This window comes from Lepus europaeus, chromosome 15 (assembly GCF_033115175.1).
Source record: "Lepus europaeus isolate LE1 chromosome 15, mLepTim1.pri, whole genome shotgun sequence".
NCBI classification, from domain to species: domain Eukaryota; kingdom Metazoa; phylum Chordata; class Mammalia; order Lagomorpha; family Leporidae; genus Lepus; species Lepus europaeus.
Genome location: NC_084841.1, coordinates 49,912,596 through 49,928,155, shown reverse-complemented (window position 1 = coordinate 49,928,155; position 15,560 = coordinate 49,912,596). Strand labels below are relative to the sequence as shown.

Here is a 15,560-nt window from a genome sequence, read left to right as displayed (position 1 = left end):
ATGTCCACATGTAGAACAATTCTTTGAAAGGTTTCCTTAATCTCTCCTCTCCTGAAAGACAGGTCACTTATCTAATACACAGTCAGTGTCACTGATAATTTATTAACAAAGAGAAGGGAGAAGCAGGAATAAAAATAGGGAAAACTGGAGTCAGGTTGAGGCACTGCACATTAAGACGCTGCCTTCGATGGCACCATCCCATATAGGAGTGCCAGCTCAAATCCAGGCTATTCTGCTTCCGAACCAGCTCTCTGCTAATGGGCTTGGATAGGCAGCAGAGGATGGCCCAAGTATTTGAGCTCCTGACTTGTGTGTGGGAGAGTGGGAGACCAGGATGGAATCCCTGGCTCTAAGCTTCAGTCTGGCCCAGATTTGACTGTTGCAGCCATTTGGGCAGTCAACCAATAGATGGTTCTCCACCTGCCTTTCAGGTAAATATATATATATATATATATATATATATATATATATATATATATATATATTATTATTATTTTTAAGGAAAAACTGCCATGAAAGAAGGTGCCAATGCTTCATCTATAAGCTTGTTAATTACATTTATATTGAGCCAATACCATGTTGCCAATGTTTCCAAATGAACAGTGGCAAAGTTTCTGAGCTCTTCCTGATTGATGTTTGCAGTATCAATTCAAGTAAATAAAGGAGAAAAGGTGAGGCTACTTGCTTTGCAATACTCAGGAACAACACTGATGTCAGCAGGCAATTAATCTAAAACCTCAACATGAAAAGCAAAACCTCAGAAGTTATCACTTTACACAGTTCCAAAGGCATTTCCAACAGAATGTACTGTTCCAGTGTGTTTTGATTACTATTTGACAGCCTACTGTGAAGGACCTTAACCCCCATGACCTCAAACTACTTTTTGATTAACATTTCAGCTCTATCACAGGAAGAACTGCAATCTCAGGAGGATGCCTGGTTATCAGTTTGTGTCTTACTGTATCGCAGTTGGATTATTTCATTATTTCCCATCCTCTAGAACTATCTTAATGCCACTTTCAGTTCTGCAGTTTTTAAGAGCTGAATTACCCATTCCAACAGTATATTTCTAAGTATATTAAAGATTTGGGGTAAGTTTAATATTGATTAAGGAGGGTTGCATTTATAAGGAAAGCTGTGTTCAAGCTACAATTCTGAAATAGTTCCTATTTTTTACACAGTCTTAGGTAAGGTTATATGTCCTTCAATGGCCCTTGTACTCAATGTTTCAGCATCATCTGGAAATTAAGAGAAGGATACATTGATGGTAGAACATGATTCAAACTGGAGAAGAAGGTAGATTCTGAGCACAACAGAGATAAAGGCAAGTAAATCCTTCATTTTTTAAAGAAATTAGCCTGGTAACAAATTAATGGTAATACATATTTTTAAAACATTTTATCTGGCCGGCGCCGCGGCTCAACAGGCTAATCCTCCGCCTTGCGGCGCCGGCACACCGGGTTCTAGTCCCGGTCAGGGCATCGATCCTGTCCCGGTTGCCCCTCTTCCAGGCCAGCTCTCTGCTGTGGCCAGTGAATGCAGTGGAGGATGGCCCAAGTCCTTGGGCCCTGCACCCCATGGGAGACCAGGATAAGCACCTGGCTCCTGCCATCGGATCAGCGCGGTGCACTGGCCGCAGCGCGCTACTGCGGCGGCCATTGGAGGGTGAACCAACGGCAAAAGGAAGACCTTTCTCTCTGTCTCTCTCTCTCTCACTGTCCACTCTGCCTGTCAAAAAAAAAAAAAAAAACATTTTACCTGTACTATTGGTTCAAAATAAACCCTGGCAAAGTTAATACTGATGATAAAGATCAATACTTCATACATGGTATATGTTCAAATATGCATGTGGAAAAAAGAAAGAAAGTCATTTTAAAAGATGCTAGTTTGGGCCTTCCGCTGTAGTGTAGTGGTTAAGGCTGTTGCCTTCAGTGCCAGCATCCCATGTGGGCACCGGTTCGAGATCCGGCTGCTCCACTTTCAATCCAGCTCTCTGCTATAGCCTGGGAAAGCAGTACAGGATGGCCCAAGTCCTTAGGCCCCTGAACCTGCATGGGAGACCCAAAGGAAGCTCCTGGCTCCTAGCTGTTGCAGCCAATTGGGGAGTGAACCAGCGGATGGAAGACCTCTCCCTCTTTCTTCTCTCTGTGTAACTCTTTCAAATAAATAAATAAAAAGTCTTTAAAAAAAAAAAAAAAAGATGCTAGTCTACTGATGTCAAGAAAAGCAGCTGGAGCCGGCGCCATGGCTCAATAGGCTAATCCTCCGCCTTGCGGCGCTGGCACACCGGGTTCTAGTCCCAGTTGGGGCACCAGATTCTGTCCCGGTTGCCCCTCTTCCAGGCCAGCTCTCTGCTGTGGCCCGGGAGTACAGTGGAGGATGGCCCAAGTCCTTGGGCCCTGCACCCCATGAGAGGCCAGGAGAAGCACCTGGCTCCGGATCAGCGCAGTGCGCTGGCCGCGGAGGCCAATGGGAGGTGAACCAACGGCAAAGGAAGACCTTTCTCTTTCTCTCTCTCTGTCCACTCTGCCTGTCCAAAAAAAAAAAAGAAAAAAAGAAAGAAAAAGGAAAAAAAAAAAAAAAAAAGAAAAGAAAAGCAACTGGGGCCAGAGCCACGGCGCAGTGGGTAAAGATGCAGCCTGCAAATGCCAGCAACCCATATGGGCACCGGATCAAGTCCCAGCTGATCCACTTCCAATCCAGCTCCCAGCTAATGCACCTGGGGAAGCAGCAGAGGACAGTCCAAGTCATTGGGCCCCTGTACCCATATGGGAGACCCAGAAGAAGCTCCTGGCTCCTGATTTTGGATCAGCCGGCCCACCTCCAGCCACTGTGGCCATTTGGAGAGTGAACCAGTGAACGGAAGATTCTCTCTCTCTCTCTCTCTCTTTGCCTCTCAAAAAAAAAAAAAAAAAAAAAAAAAAAAAAAGCAGCTGTACCTCTGAAGTAAGTAGGATTATCTGGCATCTGACAGTAAACACAGAACTGCTTTTATGAGAATGCTGGAGCACAAGGATGTGCATACATTTTTTAATAAACAGGGTCTCAGGGCTGGCACTGTGGCATAGTAAGTTAAACATATGCCTGTAGTGCCAGCATACCATATGGGCATCGATTTGAGACCCAGCTGCTCCTCTTCCAATCCAGCTCTCTGCTATGGCCTGGGAAAGCAATACAAGATGGCCCAAATCCTTGGGCCCCTGCACCCACATAGGAGACCCATAAGAAGCTCCTGGCTTCAGATAGGCCCCGCTCCAGCCGTTGCAGCCATTTGGGGAGTGAATCAGCAGATGGAAGACCTCTTTCTCTGTCTCTCCCTCTCTCTGTCAGTACTCTGCCTCTCAAATAAATACATAAATATTTAAAAACAAACAAACAAACAAACAGGGTCTCTACCACGATGGTGCCAAAGGTGAAGAAGAAAGCTCCTGCCCATCCCTCCCTCTGAAAGCCAAAGCAAAGGCTTTGAAGGGCAAGAAAATAGTATGAAAAGGTGTCCACAACTACAACAAAAACAAAATTCACACATCACCATGTTTCAGTGGTCAAAGACGCTAAACCTCCAAAGCCAGCACAAATATCCCTGGAAGAGCATCCCTAAGAAAAATAAGTTTGAGCACTCTACCATCATCAAGTTCTCCAACTAATGAGTCTGCCATGAAGACAATGTCAGGCAACAACACGCTTGTGCCCAAGGTGGATGTCAAGGCCCACAAGCACCAGATCACACAGGCTGTGAGTAAACTCTTTGACACTGACCTGGGCAAGGTCAACACCCTGATCAAGACTGATGGAGAGAAAGTGGCGGATGTTCAACATTCTCACTGTGATGCTTTGGGTGTTGCCGACAAAATTGGGATCACCAAAATTGAGTCCACTTGGCTAATTCTAAAAATATGTTTTCACCATTAAAAAAACTGGTTATTAATCAGATTTAGTGAAAGTCGATGTGATGTGTGATGATCAATATATTAAGTGACAACCGTGGATAAAAATTTACAGTAAAGCTGCATTTTTCAAACTGGTATTAAATACTGAAGTTTACAATTTAAAAGTTTTAAACATTTCCAAGAGGCAAAAGAACAAATTTTACCTATTTATACTAGCTTTATTAGATACTGTTAAAAATACTCACAAAAGGGACTGAGCATTGTGGCACAGCGGGTAAAGCCACCACTCATGATGCTATCAGATACGGGTACCAAACGCTTCACTTCCGAGGGAGGAAGAAGTGAGACAGAAGTCTATCTGCTCTCAGAAAGGGAAAGCTTAGCATCTGCTTATGTATTTATCAAATAAAATGCAACTCAACCAAACATACAATCAACAAGTTTGCTTAGATATGCTACAGACACAGAATCTGATGCAAGTTCATGAGACCCAACGGGGCCAGCACTGTGGCATACTAGGTTAAGCCTCCGCCTATGGAGCCACCACCCATCCCATATGGGCTCTGGTTTGAGTCCCAGTTCCTCCACCCTCTGCTCCCTACTAATGTGTCTGGGAAAGCAGTGGAGGATGGCCCAACTGCTTGGGCCCCTGAACCCATGTGGGAGACCCAAAAGAAGCTCTTCATTATTTGCTTCAGATCAGGGGTGCCTCTTCCTCTCCCTCTCAAATAAACAAATAAATATTTTTTTAAAAAAATCCAGCTCAATAAAACTGCAGATTCTGGTGGCTGTGTAATAAATAAGGTTGGAGTTGAAATTTTAAACTGACAGTCAGATATGTCAATATTAAAGCTTGTCAAAAGTTAAAGACTTTATTACAGCCAGTGAAAATCTAGGTGTAGAATTCACTCAGCAAACTGCAACCTAAAAAGTATAACAATTCAAATGATAATACATGCAATGTTTTATTTTCAGTGGTCTGTAATATTAATGTATTCAATTTTAAACTACTTCATGAGATAATGCTCAGAGGTTAAATATCCTAAGAACTAATTTTTCTACAATATAGTCCCATATGTATATATAAAATAAGAAAAGTAGATCAAATTTATTCCAAGTACAAATGATTTTGGAACTCGTTCGTTAAAATTACTGAAAATGTCACTTTCACCAAAAAAAATAATGAGCCAGATGCCAGATAAAAGGATAACAAAGATGTGTTCATGTAACACTAAAGGAGGCAAAAAGCAAAGTCACTACCAACAAATTGGGAGGAGTACACACTTTTAACTGATTTGTTAAAGATGCAATAAAATATTTATAGAAACTATAAAAACTGTGAGTTTTATGAACATGCTACAAACATACAAAGCCACAGCAGTGTTTATTGCTTAATCTAAATCTTCATAAAATCAATACTACTTGATATTGTTACAGAACACAGATTTTTTTTTATTAACTAATAAAATAATAAACTGTTGGGCTAATGTTGTATCTTACAGGGTTAAGCCACTGCCTGCGAAACTGGCATCCCATATGGGTGCTGATTCAAAACCTCACTGCCCCACTTCCAATCCAGCTCCCTGCTACTGGCCTGGGAAAAGCAGCGGACGATGGCCCAGGTACTTGGGCCCTTGCACCCTCATGAGAGGCTCTGAAGAATCTCATGGGTCCTGGCTCCTGGCTTCGGCCTGGCCCAGTCCCAACCATTATGACCATTTGGGGAGTGAACCAGGGGATGGAAGATCTCTCTGTGTCTCTCCCTCTATAACTCTTTCAAATAAATCAATAAATCTTAAGAAAAAAAAAATACTAGACTGCAAGCTCCATAACAATAGAGGCTTTATATATTTTTGTTCAGTGCCATGGCTTTAATTCCAAGAACAGACTCTGGAATGTAATGGGCACATTACACTAATGATACTAAAATAAATAAATAATACAATAATCATACAATATTATTCACAAAAAGGTTACTTTGTAAATAATCAATTCCTTGAAATAAATCTTTCTTGTCTTTGGGCAGTCCTCAAGGGCATCTTTCCAATGTAGTTTGTTTAATGGCCAAAAATAGGGGCTGGTGCTGTGGCGTAGTGGGTAAAGCCGCCACCTGCAGTCCCAGCATCCCGTATGGGTACCAGTTCAAGTTCCAGTTGCTCTACTTCCGATCCAGCTCTCTGCTATGGCCTGGGAAAGCAGCAGAAGATGGTCCAAGTGCTTGGGACCACGCAGCTGCATGGGAGGACCCAGAGGAAGCTCCTGGCCCCTGGCTTCCAATCGGTGCAGCTCTGGCCATTGCAGAGTGAACCAGTGGAATGCAAGACCTCTCTCTCTGCCTCTTCTACTCTCTTTGTATAACTCTGACTCCAAGTAAATAAATAAATAAATAAATCTTTAAAAAAATAAATTTAACTACCAAAGTAAAGCAAGTCTCTGCCTTCATGAACCACATGCTTCCTAGCCATGCCTATCACATAGGCATGACAAACTGTAGTTTCTCTACATACTTACTTTCAATTCCACCTACCTAGGCTAGCTGAACTATGCTCTAATCCAGCAAATTCACCCCTAAACATGTACTTCCCATTCAGTCTGCAGTTTGAGCAAACCAGTATGGGGTTTATAGAAATTTTTATAATTCTAAATTTTTTGTAATTTAAAACTTTTTTTAAAACTGGGGCCAGTGCTGTGGCTCAGCAGGTTAAAGCCCTGACCCAGGGCACCGGCATCCCATATGGGCACCGGTTCTATTCCCAGCTGCTCCACTTCCAATCCGGCTCTCTGCTATGGCCTGGAAGAGCAGTGGAAGATGGTTCGAGTACTTGGGCCCCTGTGCCCACATGGGAGACCTGGAAGAAGCTCCTGTCTCCCGGCTTCAGACCAGCGCAGCTCCAGCCATTGCGGCCATCTGGGGAGTGAACCAGTAGATGGAAGACCTTTCTCTGTGTCTCTACCTCTCTCTTTTGAATAAATAATCTTTAAAAAAAAAAGTTAAAATTACATTAGACTAAGAATGTATGGTTTCCTCATCTATGAGTATATCTGGTCACAAAACTACTGTGGAGGGGAAATGACACCCTAAAACATGTTCTGGGAAAAGATAATATGATATATATGGTAAGGAGCTGAGGTAGTCTATGTTAATGAGCATGATTCAACTACTCCACAATCTATCTTCAAAGAAAATAAAAACAAATTTCATTTACTATTTAAAAGTAACAAACAATAAGAAAAAATATTTTGTCAGCAGGTATCATAGATCTTGTCAAACAGTATTAATATGCTCAAGGCTGGAATTTGTAAACTACAACTTATAGATGTCTAGCAAGTCACAGGTCACAAAAAAGAAATCACTAACACCTTCAAATGTTAGCTTAATTCTTTATTTAAAAGGTTATAAAAATGATCTACAATGAGAAGACACTGGACCGGGAAGACTGAGATATCAAATAGAGTTGCTGAGCTGCATTTATCTTCTAAGTATTTTTTCTCCCAAAATGAGAGGTCAGATTGAGGCTCAATGAAAAACAGATGGGAAATCTAGAGCGCTGAACTGCTTTCCTGCAGGGAAATTTCACCCTTACTTAGCAGAACATGGCGGATTCTCAGCAATGTATGGAGAATCGTTTCGCACAGCTGACACATTACTAATGATCTGCTTTTTCTGCTGCTATCCTCTGACACAGATGCCACACTGTAAGGACCCCTTTAAAACAACAACAGGAAGTCACACTTTCACTAACATGACCTCAGAATTCAGCAGCTACACTTTTTCCTCCTAGTAAATAATTTCATTTTAAAATGAAACACCCTTTCCTACTAGATTGTTCTTTTAAAAGAATGATTCCTAACACCTACCAGGAATCACATCCTCTTTCCTTGTGAAATTTCCCAGTTGCCTCTAAATATTTCTCAGATACATAATGCCAGCTTCAATCACAAACTACTGTGGTATACTTAGCATACCCCTAAGACTAAAGCATTGGAAATCTTAGTAAAGATAACAATATAAATCCACAGCAAATAGCTACTGTGGTGAATGACTTCAAATAAAAGCAACCACTTTTAAAAAATAATGGTTGTCCCATAAATCAACTCCACATGCAATAAATCAATAACGATAAAATAACTAGCTCTCAAATAAAATTCAAGATCACAAAACTGAACCAAGTAACTGTTACTTCTATTTTTGTTTTTTACTTTTTTTATTATTTCTTTTTCTTTTTTTTTCTTTGACAGGTAGAGTTATAGACAGTGAGAGAGAGAGGTCTTCCTTCCATTGGTTCACTCCACAAATGGCCGCCATGGCCAGCGCTGCACCGATCCAAAGCCAGGAACCAGGTGCTTTCTCCTGGTCTCCCATGCGGGTGCAGGGCCCGAGCACTTGGGCCATCCTCCACTGCCTTCCCGGGCCACAGCAGAGAGCTGGACTGGAAAAGGAGCAACCAGGACTAGAACCTGGCGCCCATATGGGATGCCACAGGCGGAGGATTAACCAAGTGAGCCATGGCGCCGGCCCAAATGTTACTTCTAAAACTAAGCTTTAGACTGACCCTTCAGAAAGTACTTCACTTACTTTGAAAAGAAAATGAAAATTAACTACTATATATTTCTGAGGATTATACACAGATCTGTGTAAGTTAATTTGCTAAGGGTAGGTAAATCTATGAGCCTATTTGAAATTAATAAAGCTGATAACTGGGACAGTTAAAATGCCACCTGGGGCTCCCTATATCCCACAGCTGACTGTCTGGGTTTGAGTCCCCTGCTTCACTCTCAATTCCAGTTCCCAACTATTGTGCATCCTGAGAGGCAGTAGGCAGCGGTTCAAGGATTTGAGTCCCTGCCACCCATGGGGAAGAACCAGACCGAGTTCTGGGTTCCAGGCTTTGGCCTGGTCCAGCCCTGGCAACTGGGGTTGCCAGGACAACTGGGCAGTGAGCCAGCAGGTGAGAGCTCTATCTCTTTTCATTTTGCCTTCCAAATAAATAAATAAATAATAAGTAAAAAAATTTTAAGACTGAAGACTGAATAGCTACTATGTATTGACAAGTTTGGATTCTTGTGAAGAAAAATAATATATTTTTTATGTTGCCAATGGTACATTCAATACATGAAAAAATGGAGGTGAGAGTGGGACAAAGACAAACTATTAGGTTACACAAGAAGCTATCATTGATGTAGACAGGGAGGGAGCTAGCACCTCCCTGCAGCCTTAACTGCACTATAACCTGTACACAATGACTAAACTCCTCCTCCTTCCACGTACTGCCCAAGTTCCCCATTCTGTGCAGCAGAAAACTGCAGCTTCTGGGGTTTCTGCAGCTTAGAATCAGTGCCATCTAAAAATATCCATTATGGCAGCGTGCTGCACCCCTGCAACGACCTTCAGCCATTATAATGTCACTGTAATAAAATCATCAAGGCCAACACTCCCACTCCCTTCACACACCTGACACCATAACACTTCTCAGACTAAAGGAGGCGGAGGGCTGTGATGTAGTGGGTAAAGCTGTGACCTGCAGTGCCGGCATCCCATATGGGCACTGGTTCTAGTCCTGGCTGCTCCTCTTCCGATCCAGCTCTCTGCTATGGCCTGGGAAAGCAGTGGAGAATGGCCCAGGTCCTTGGGCCCCTGCACCCATGTGGGAGACCCAGAAGCTCCTGGCTCCTGATCATCCCAGCTCCAGCCACCGCGGCCATTTGGGGAGTGAACCAGTAGATGGAAGACCTCTCCCTCTCTCCCTCTCTCTATATCTCTGTCTTTCAAATAAATAAATAAATCTTTACAAAACAGGGGTGGGGGGTCGGCACTATGGTTAACACCCTGGCCTGAAGCGCCGGCATCCCTTATGGGCGCTGGTTTGAGACCTGGCTGCTTCACTTCCTATCCAGCTCTCTGCTGTGGCCTGAGAAAGCAGTAGAAGATGGCTCAAATCTTTGGGCCCCTGCACCCGCGTGGGAGACCCGAAAGAAGCTCCTGGCTCCTGGCTTCGGATCGGCACAGCGCCGGCCTTCGCGGCCAATTGGAGAGTGAACCCGTCGGTTGGAAGACCTCTCTCTCTCTCTCTCTCTGCCTCTCCTCTCTCTGTGTAACTCTTTCAAATAAATAAATAAATCTTAAAAAAAAAAAAAAAGCAGGTGGGGGGGGGTCAAGGAAATTGGTGGTACTCAAGCCCCACTGAAAACTGTACTCCATTTGAATATTCAATCAAGCCCCACCCCAGATACCACCACATGCCTCCAGATCTTATAAAGGGATAGCCCTGAACCCTGTGGGGTGTAGCTGTCTCTCTTGGACATGCCCACGTAATATCTTGAATGTGTACTTTCGCTTCACACAGAAATAAATCTTGCTTCTCTGCTGACCTTTACTTATGTCTCATCTTTGAATTCCTTCTTGCATTGAAGACAAGAACGCAGATACAATCACTTCACATTCTCACTATGAGTGAAGAAAATACACTTTCCACATTTTAAGACACCACATTACTATCTTATTTCCAGAGAGAAATGCTTTTGGAGGTATACTCACAAATACTATGTACTGTGGAGGGACAGGAATGGTATTACCTGCTGAGAAAAAGAGTTTTCAACTCAAAGGCCCTAAAAATCTGCTAATCCAATTCTCCTCTCTTGTCAGATGAGGCAAAACAGCTCTAGAATGGCAAGGTGAGTGCTGAAGGCAGTGCAAACAGGCCTAGGAGTCAGGGCTTCAGATGCCTTGTCTGTAGTCCTTTTCTCTATGCTAGCTGCTAGGAAGATGGTACCCAGCATAAAAGCAAAGTAAAACGAATTAAACTCAAACAGCTCTATTTAAAAGAAGGCTGTTAGTGCAGTATAGTTCTAGCCACACCGTGGATGAAGTCCTAGAGGGTTAATGTGAGATAATTCAGGAATGAATATAATCATCAGACCACATTATGACAGTTAGTACTTACATAGTACCTACTACCTGTCCAGTACTACTCCATAATCATTTTATATACTAACTTATTTACCTACAAGGTAGATGCTATTGCTTTCAATTCTGCAAATGAGGAAAGAACATACAGTACAATGAAGCTAGTAAGTGGTGAAGGCAAACTAGAAGAGATTCCAAAATAAAGGGGAAAATAATTTAATTATGTATTTATTTATATTCATGAGAAATATAAAATACTTGCAATTGCAATGCAAATAAGTATTTGAAAAATTGAAGATTATAAGGGAAGATATTTTAGATGCTTAGATTTATTTAGATGTTTAGATTTATTTCCTGCTTTTGTTGTTTTTTTTTCTTTTTTGATTGTTTTAATGAGAATCAATGGCTTTTGAAACAAGTTAGCAGTTAATTTCAGGGCATTTCTAGAAAAGCCTATCAGGCCTACGAGAAAAAGCTCATTGTGAGGGTGTATTTTAAAATGGGGGTACAAGCAATTTCAGCAGAGTTCCTCAAAGCAAAAGAATAAAATTTTTAACTTTAGTAAGTCTGAGGGCCGTGTATTTACTAGTAAAAGAGTAAACCATTGCTCTGCTAAGATAGGCAATAACTATTTCAGATTGAAAGTAAACCTCAACTTTCTGCATAGGAACACAATTTACCTGTTTTAGGGTACACTCCTAATTTCATAACTTACATATCTACAGTAACTCTCACAAGGGATGGATGGTTATACATATAGATCATTGGACAAATGGATTAACAGGTGATTTTTCTAATCTACAGAAAATAAGGGTAACACATGGCTCTTGGGTTTTAGAAGCTGCTTTTGTAACTTACCATCTTCTTCCTCTTATCTTGTTCTGTGGGCGGTTCTTCATCTTCTGTTACTTTTGGTTCTTCAAGATGAGACATTAACATACAGCTACAATTGAAAAAACAAACTCATGCTTTAAGTAACATTAAAAACAGGCCTTCAAAGTCACTAAAAATGTGATTACTTCTACATACCAAAACACAAGGATTGGACATGATAAATGAAAGCTTTAATTACAAGCTTTTTTTAAATTATGAAAATATATCTCAATTTAAAAAGGTTCAGACTGAAATATTGTAGAGCATTTTACTTGGGCATTTATGAGAGTAAATTGTAAGAAATTCATATGCAGGCAACTTTTGAACCAAACATCACTTGACAAAACAAAGTATACTCTTTATATCTTTCTTTAAACATGATACAAACACTTTAAACTTCTTTTCCTCAGTCTTCACATGTCTGCAGATTGTTACATGGATAATAACTTAGATAACATCATCACTAAAAACTGTCAGTTATGTAAGTCTACTTTCTGCTCTAAATGACACTACTGTGCTGAGCAGCTTGTCCCTAGGAGCGCCTGTACCTTCAGGACATTTATCAGTCATTTTACTTTGATCATCTGCACCAGTGCTCCTCACCACTAGCATGGATAATGGAAACAGTTTCCTGTCCAATCAACACTGGTTCCAGAAAAACAAGAAATGAATACTGTCTAGTAAATCAAGTCAATGGAACAAACCCCACTGTTTCCTATTTTAGAATAGCAGAACTCAGTAATTTATCAGAGTCACAGGTGCCTAGCCAATCAACTGTGGCAAAGAAAAGTTTGGTTCAGCTTGTCTGACAGCAAGTACTAGTGAAAGACAATTCCTGGCTCAGTTGCATAGATAACTTTTAATTTAGGGTTAAGTACAGGTGCTACTACGAAAACAGCAAGACCACAGCCTCCCTAAAACTCACTGTATGGCCATGACCTCTCCAAGCTGCAATGCTTTTATATACCAGGATATAATCTAGTGTAGCAGAAGAAGCTGGAGAATGGATGCTAGCACAGTGAGAAAATTACATTATTATTAGCCCAAAAGTTATTTAACAAAGGGAAACCTCTTGAAAATATCTAAAAGTCAGTTTGTATTTTAGATAATAAGACAGGGGGCGGGCATGCAGCTCAGCAAGTGAGCGGGCACTTGAGATGCCCACATCCCTTATCAGAGTGCCTGGTTTGGGCCCCAGCTACTCCACTTTCAATCCAGCTTCCTGCTAATGTGCACTCTAGGAGGCAGCAAACGGTAGCTCAAGTCCTTGGGCCCCTGCCACCCATGTGGGAGACCCAGATGGAACTCCTGGCTCCTGGCCTCGGCTTGGCCCAAACTCATATCTTTGCAGGCATTTGAGGAGTGAACCAGGGAGAGATTAACCAGTCTCTCTCTGTCTCTCTTACCCCTCTCCTCCCATCTCTCTGTCTTTCAGATAAAATGAAAATAATTTGTGAAAGAAAAATAAGATGGGATTCCTTTACACTAGCTATTTTTTTGCCTGCTATAGACCTGAATTCTAACTCTAGTGAACATGGATTTCCATGGAAGCTGCCTTAGCTACATCAAGTTCTTCAACTGCATTCCACAATCTGCTTATTTACTTGGTAATAAAAGCACTCTATTCTGCCTTCCCTGAAAGATTTAACACATTATTAACTGAGTTTTTCTGAAGGTACATTTTGATACATTTTTTTTCATTTCTTTCGTTGATCAGAAACTAACCAAGATCAGGCTGTTTTTGCTTTGCAATTCTGAAAATTGCACTCATTTGAGTCTCTGGTAGGTGGAAAGAGAAAAAATTAAACAACAAAGAACTGAAAAGCCTAAAGCTAAAATTCATCTGTAGGAATATCCCCAAATTTCATCTTTTTTTTTTTTTTTTAATTTTTGACAGGCAGAGTGGACAGTGAGAGAGAGACAGAGAGAAAGGTCTTCCTTTTTGCCGTTGGTTCACCCTCCAATGGCCGCTGTGGCCGGCGCACTGCGCTGATCCGAAGCCAGGAGCCAGGTGCTTCTCCTGGTCTCCCATGCGGGTGCAGGGCCCAAGGACTTGGGCCATCCTCCACTGCCTTCCCGGGCCATAGCAGAGAGCTGGCCTGGAAGAGGGGCAACCCGGATAGAATCCGGCGCCCCAACCGGGACTAGAACCCGGTGTGCCGGCACCACAAGGTGGAGGATTAGCCTGTTAAGCCACGGCGCCGGCCGCCAAATTTCATCTTGTTGACAATGATTTAAGATAGGTAGTCATGTTTAACATAAAAGGCATGAGAATTAATACATTTTGAATAAGCTAAAAAGTATGAATCATGAAAATAATTATGGTAAAACTAATAAAACAGTAACAACAACAGTTTAAAACAGTAGTGACTAACATGTGAATAGATGCAGCCATTCTGTTCAACATCCAGCGCCGAAATCCCTGACCAGACCCAGGCACACCTGCCTGCTAAGTCAGACTCTTTCTCAACAACAAACTCCAGCTAGCCACACACACACCAACAACTGGGAACACAAAACATAAAACCTGTAAAGCCATTTCTGGTTTAAAAGGTATGTGTCATAACACCTTTCATTTAATCTATACAAACTCTGTGCTCTAAGTAGTTCAGCTATTTTACAAATGACAAAATTAGGCAGAAATTACAAACACTCCGGAGCACTGATAAACAGCATTTGCCCTCAACACTTTCCTTCCCTGATAAATTTTTCCCTATTTCAGAGGAGCAAATTGGAATGTTTCAAATTTGCTCTCATTTCAGTATGTGAATAGAACCAGAACAACTGTCTGAAAAGTGCTTTCCACCATTCTACCTTGTAACCCATGGTGACAAAGGCAGGCACTCAAGTCACATTCTTGATGTTTAGTATTACTGATTCTCAAACTTGAGCCTGCATTAGAATCACTTTCAGGGCTTTGTTAAAGTGTAGATTACTGGGCTACACACAGAGTTTCTACTTTGGCAGGTCTGAAACCGATTTCAGCAGTGATACTTATATATTTTTAATCCTATACATCTATCTGAGTTTCTTCTACGCTTTAGTAAGAAACTCCAAATGGTTCACTTCACATACAACTAAACTGACAACACTGTTCAGTTAAGACTCTAGTGGATGCTTAGGTTACCCACATAATTATCCTCCTTCCTAACAGAACCCTAAATGTATCCAGTTATCCCATTCTACCATGCCACCACAGACTTCAGCAGAAGCTGATTCCTGCCCCAGTGCCAGGGTGCTACAAGCAATCATGGTGTGCTCTGAGCAGCACTGTGTTTAAGGCTGGGCAATCCAACATAACCTAGAAAAGGTTAGCCTTGACCTTAAAAAAAGCACTTGGGGGGCTGGCACCGTGGCTCACTTGGCTAGTCCTCCGCCTGAGGCGCCAGCATCCCATATGGGCGCCGGGTTCTAGTCCTGGTTGCTCCTCTTCCAGTCCAGCTCTCTGCTGTGGCCTGGGAGGGCAGTGGAGGGTGGCCCAAGTGCTTGGGCCCTGCATCTGCATGGGAGACCAGGAGGAAGCACCTGGTTCCTGGCTTTGGATCAGCGCAGCGCTGGCTGTAGCGGCCACTTGGGGATTGAACCAACGGAAGGAAGACCTTTCTCTCTCTCTCTTTCTCTCTCTCTCTGTCACTAACTCTATTTGTCCAAAAAAAAAAAAAAAAAAAAAGTACCTGGATCACTGATGATGTTGCCAAGGCCACAACTAACTAACTCAGAAATCACTTATTTTTAGTTGTATTTCTTTCTTGTTTAAGCTGAAAAGTCCTTTGATAATGCTTTATATGAACACCTTACGAAAAATTCACTTCAAGTCTCAGGCCAAGAAACAGTCTCTCTCTTCTGATAAACCTACTTTCCTCTACTTGGAAATAAAAACCATGTATTTCCTA

At 41.9% G+C, this 15,560-nt stretch overlaps 1 protein-coding gene across 1 annotated transcript in view; it reads right to left on the bottom strand.

The window, feature by feature from the left end:
• IPO11 (importin 11) overlaps positions 1 to 15,560 on the bottom strand; it is a 220,202-nt gene that overhangs the window by 16,447 nt on the left and 188,195 nt on the right. Inside the window, exon 29 of the mRNA XM_062212061.1 lies at positions 11,653 to 11,737. Coding sequence (XP_062068045.1) covers positions 11,653 to 11,737 — 85 coding nt within the window. The remainder of the gene's footprint in view (positions 1 to 11,652; positions 11,738 to 15,560) is intronic.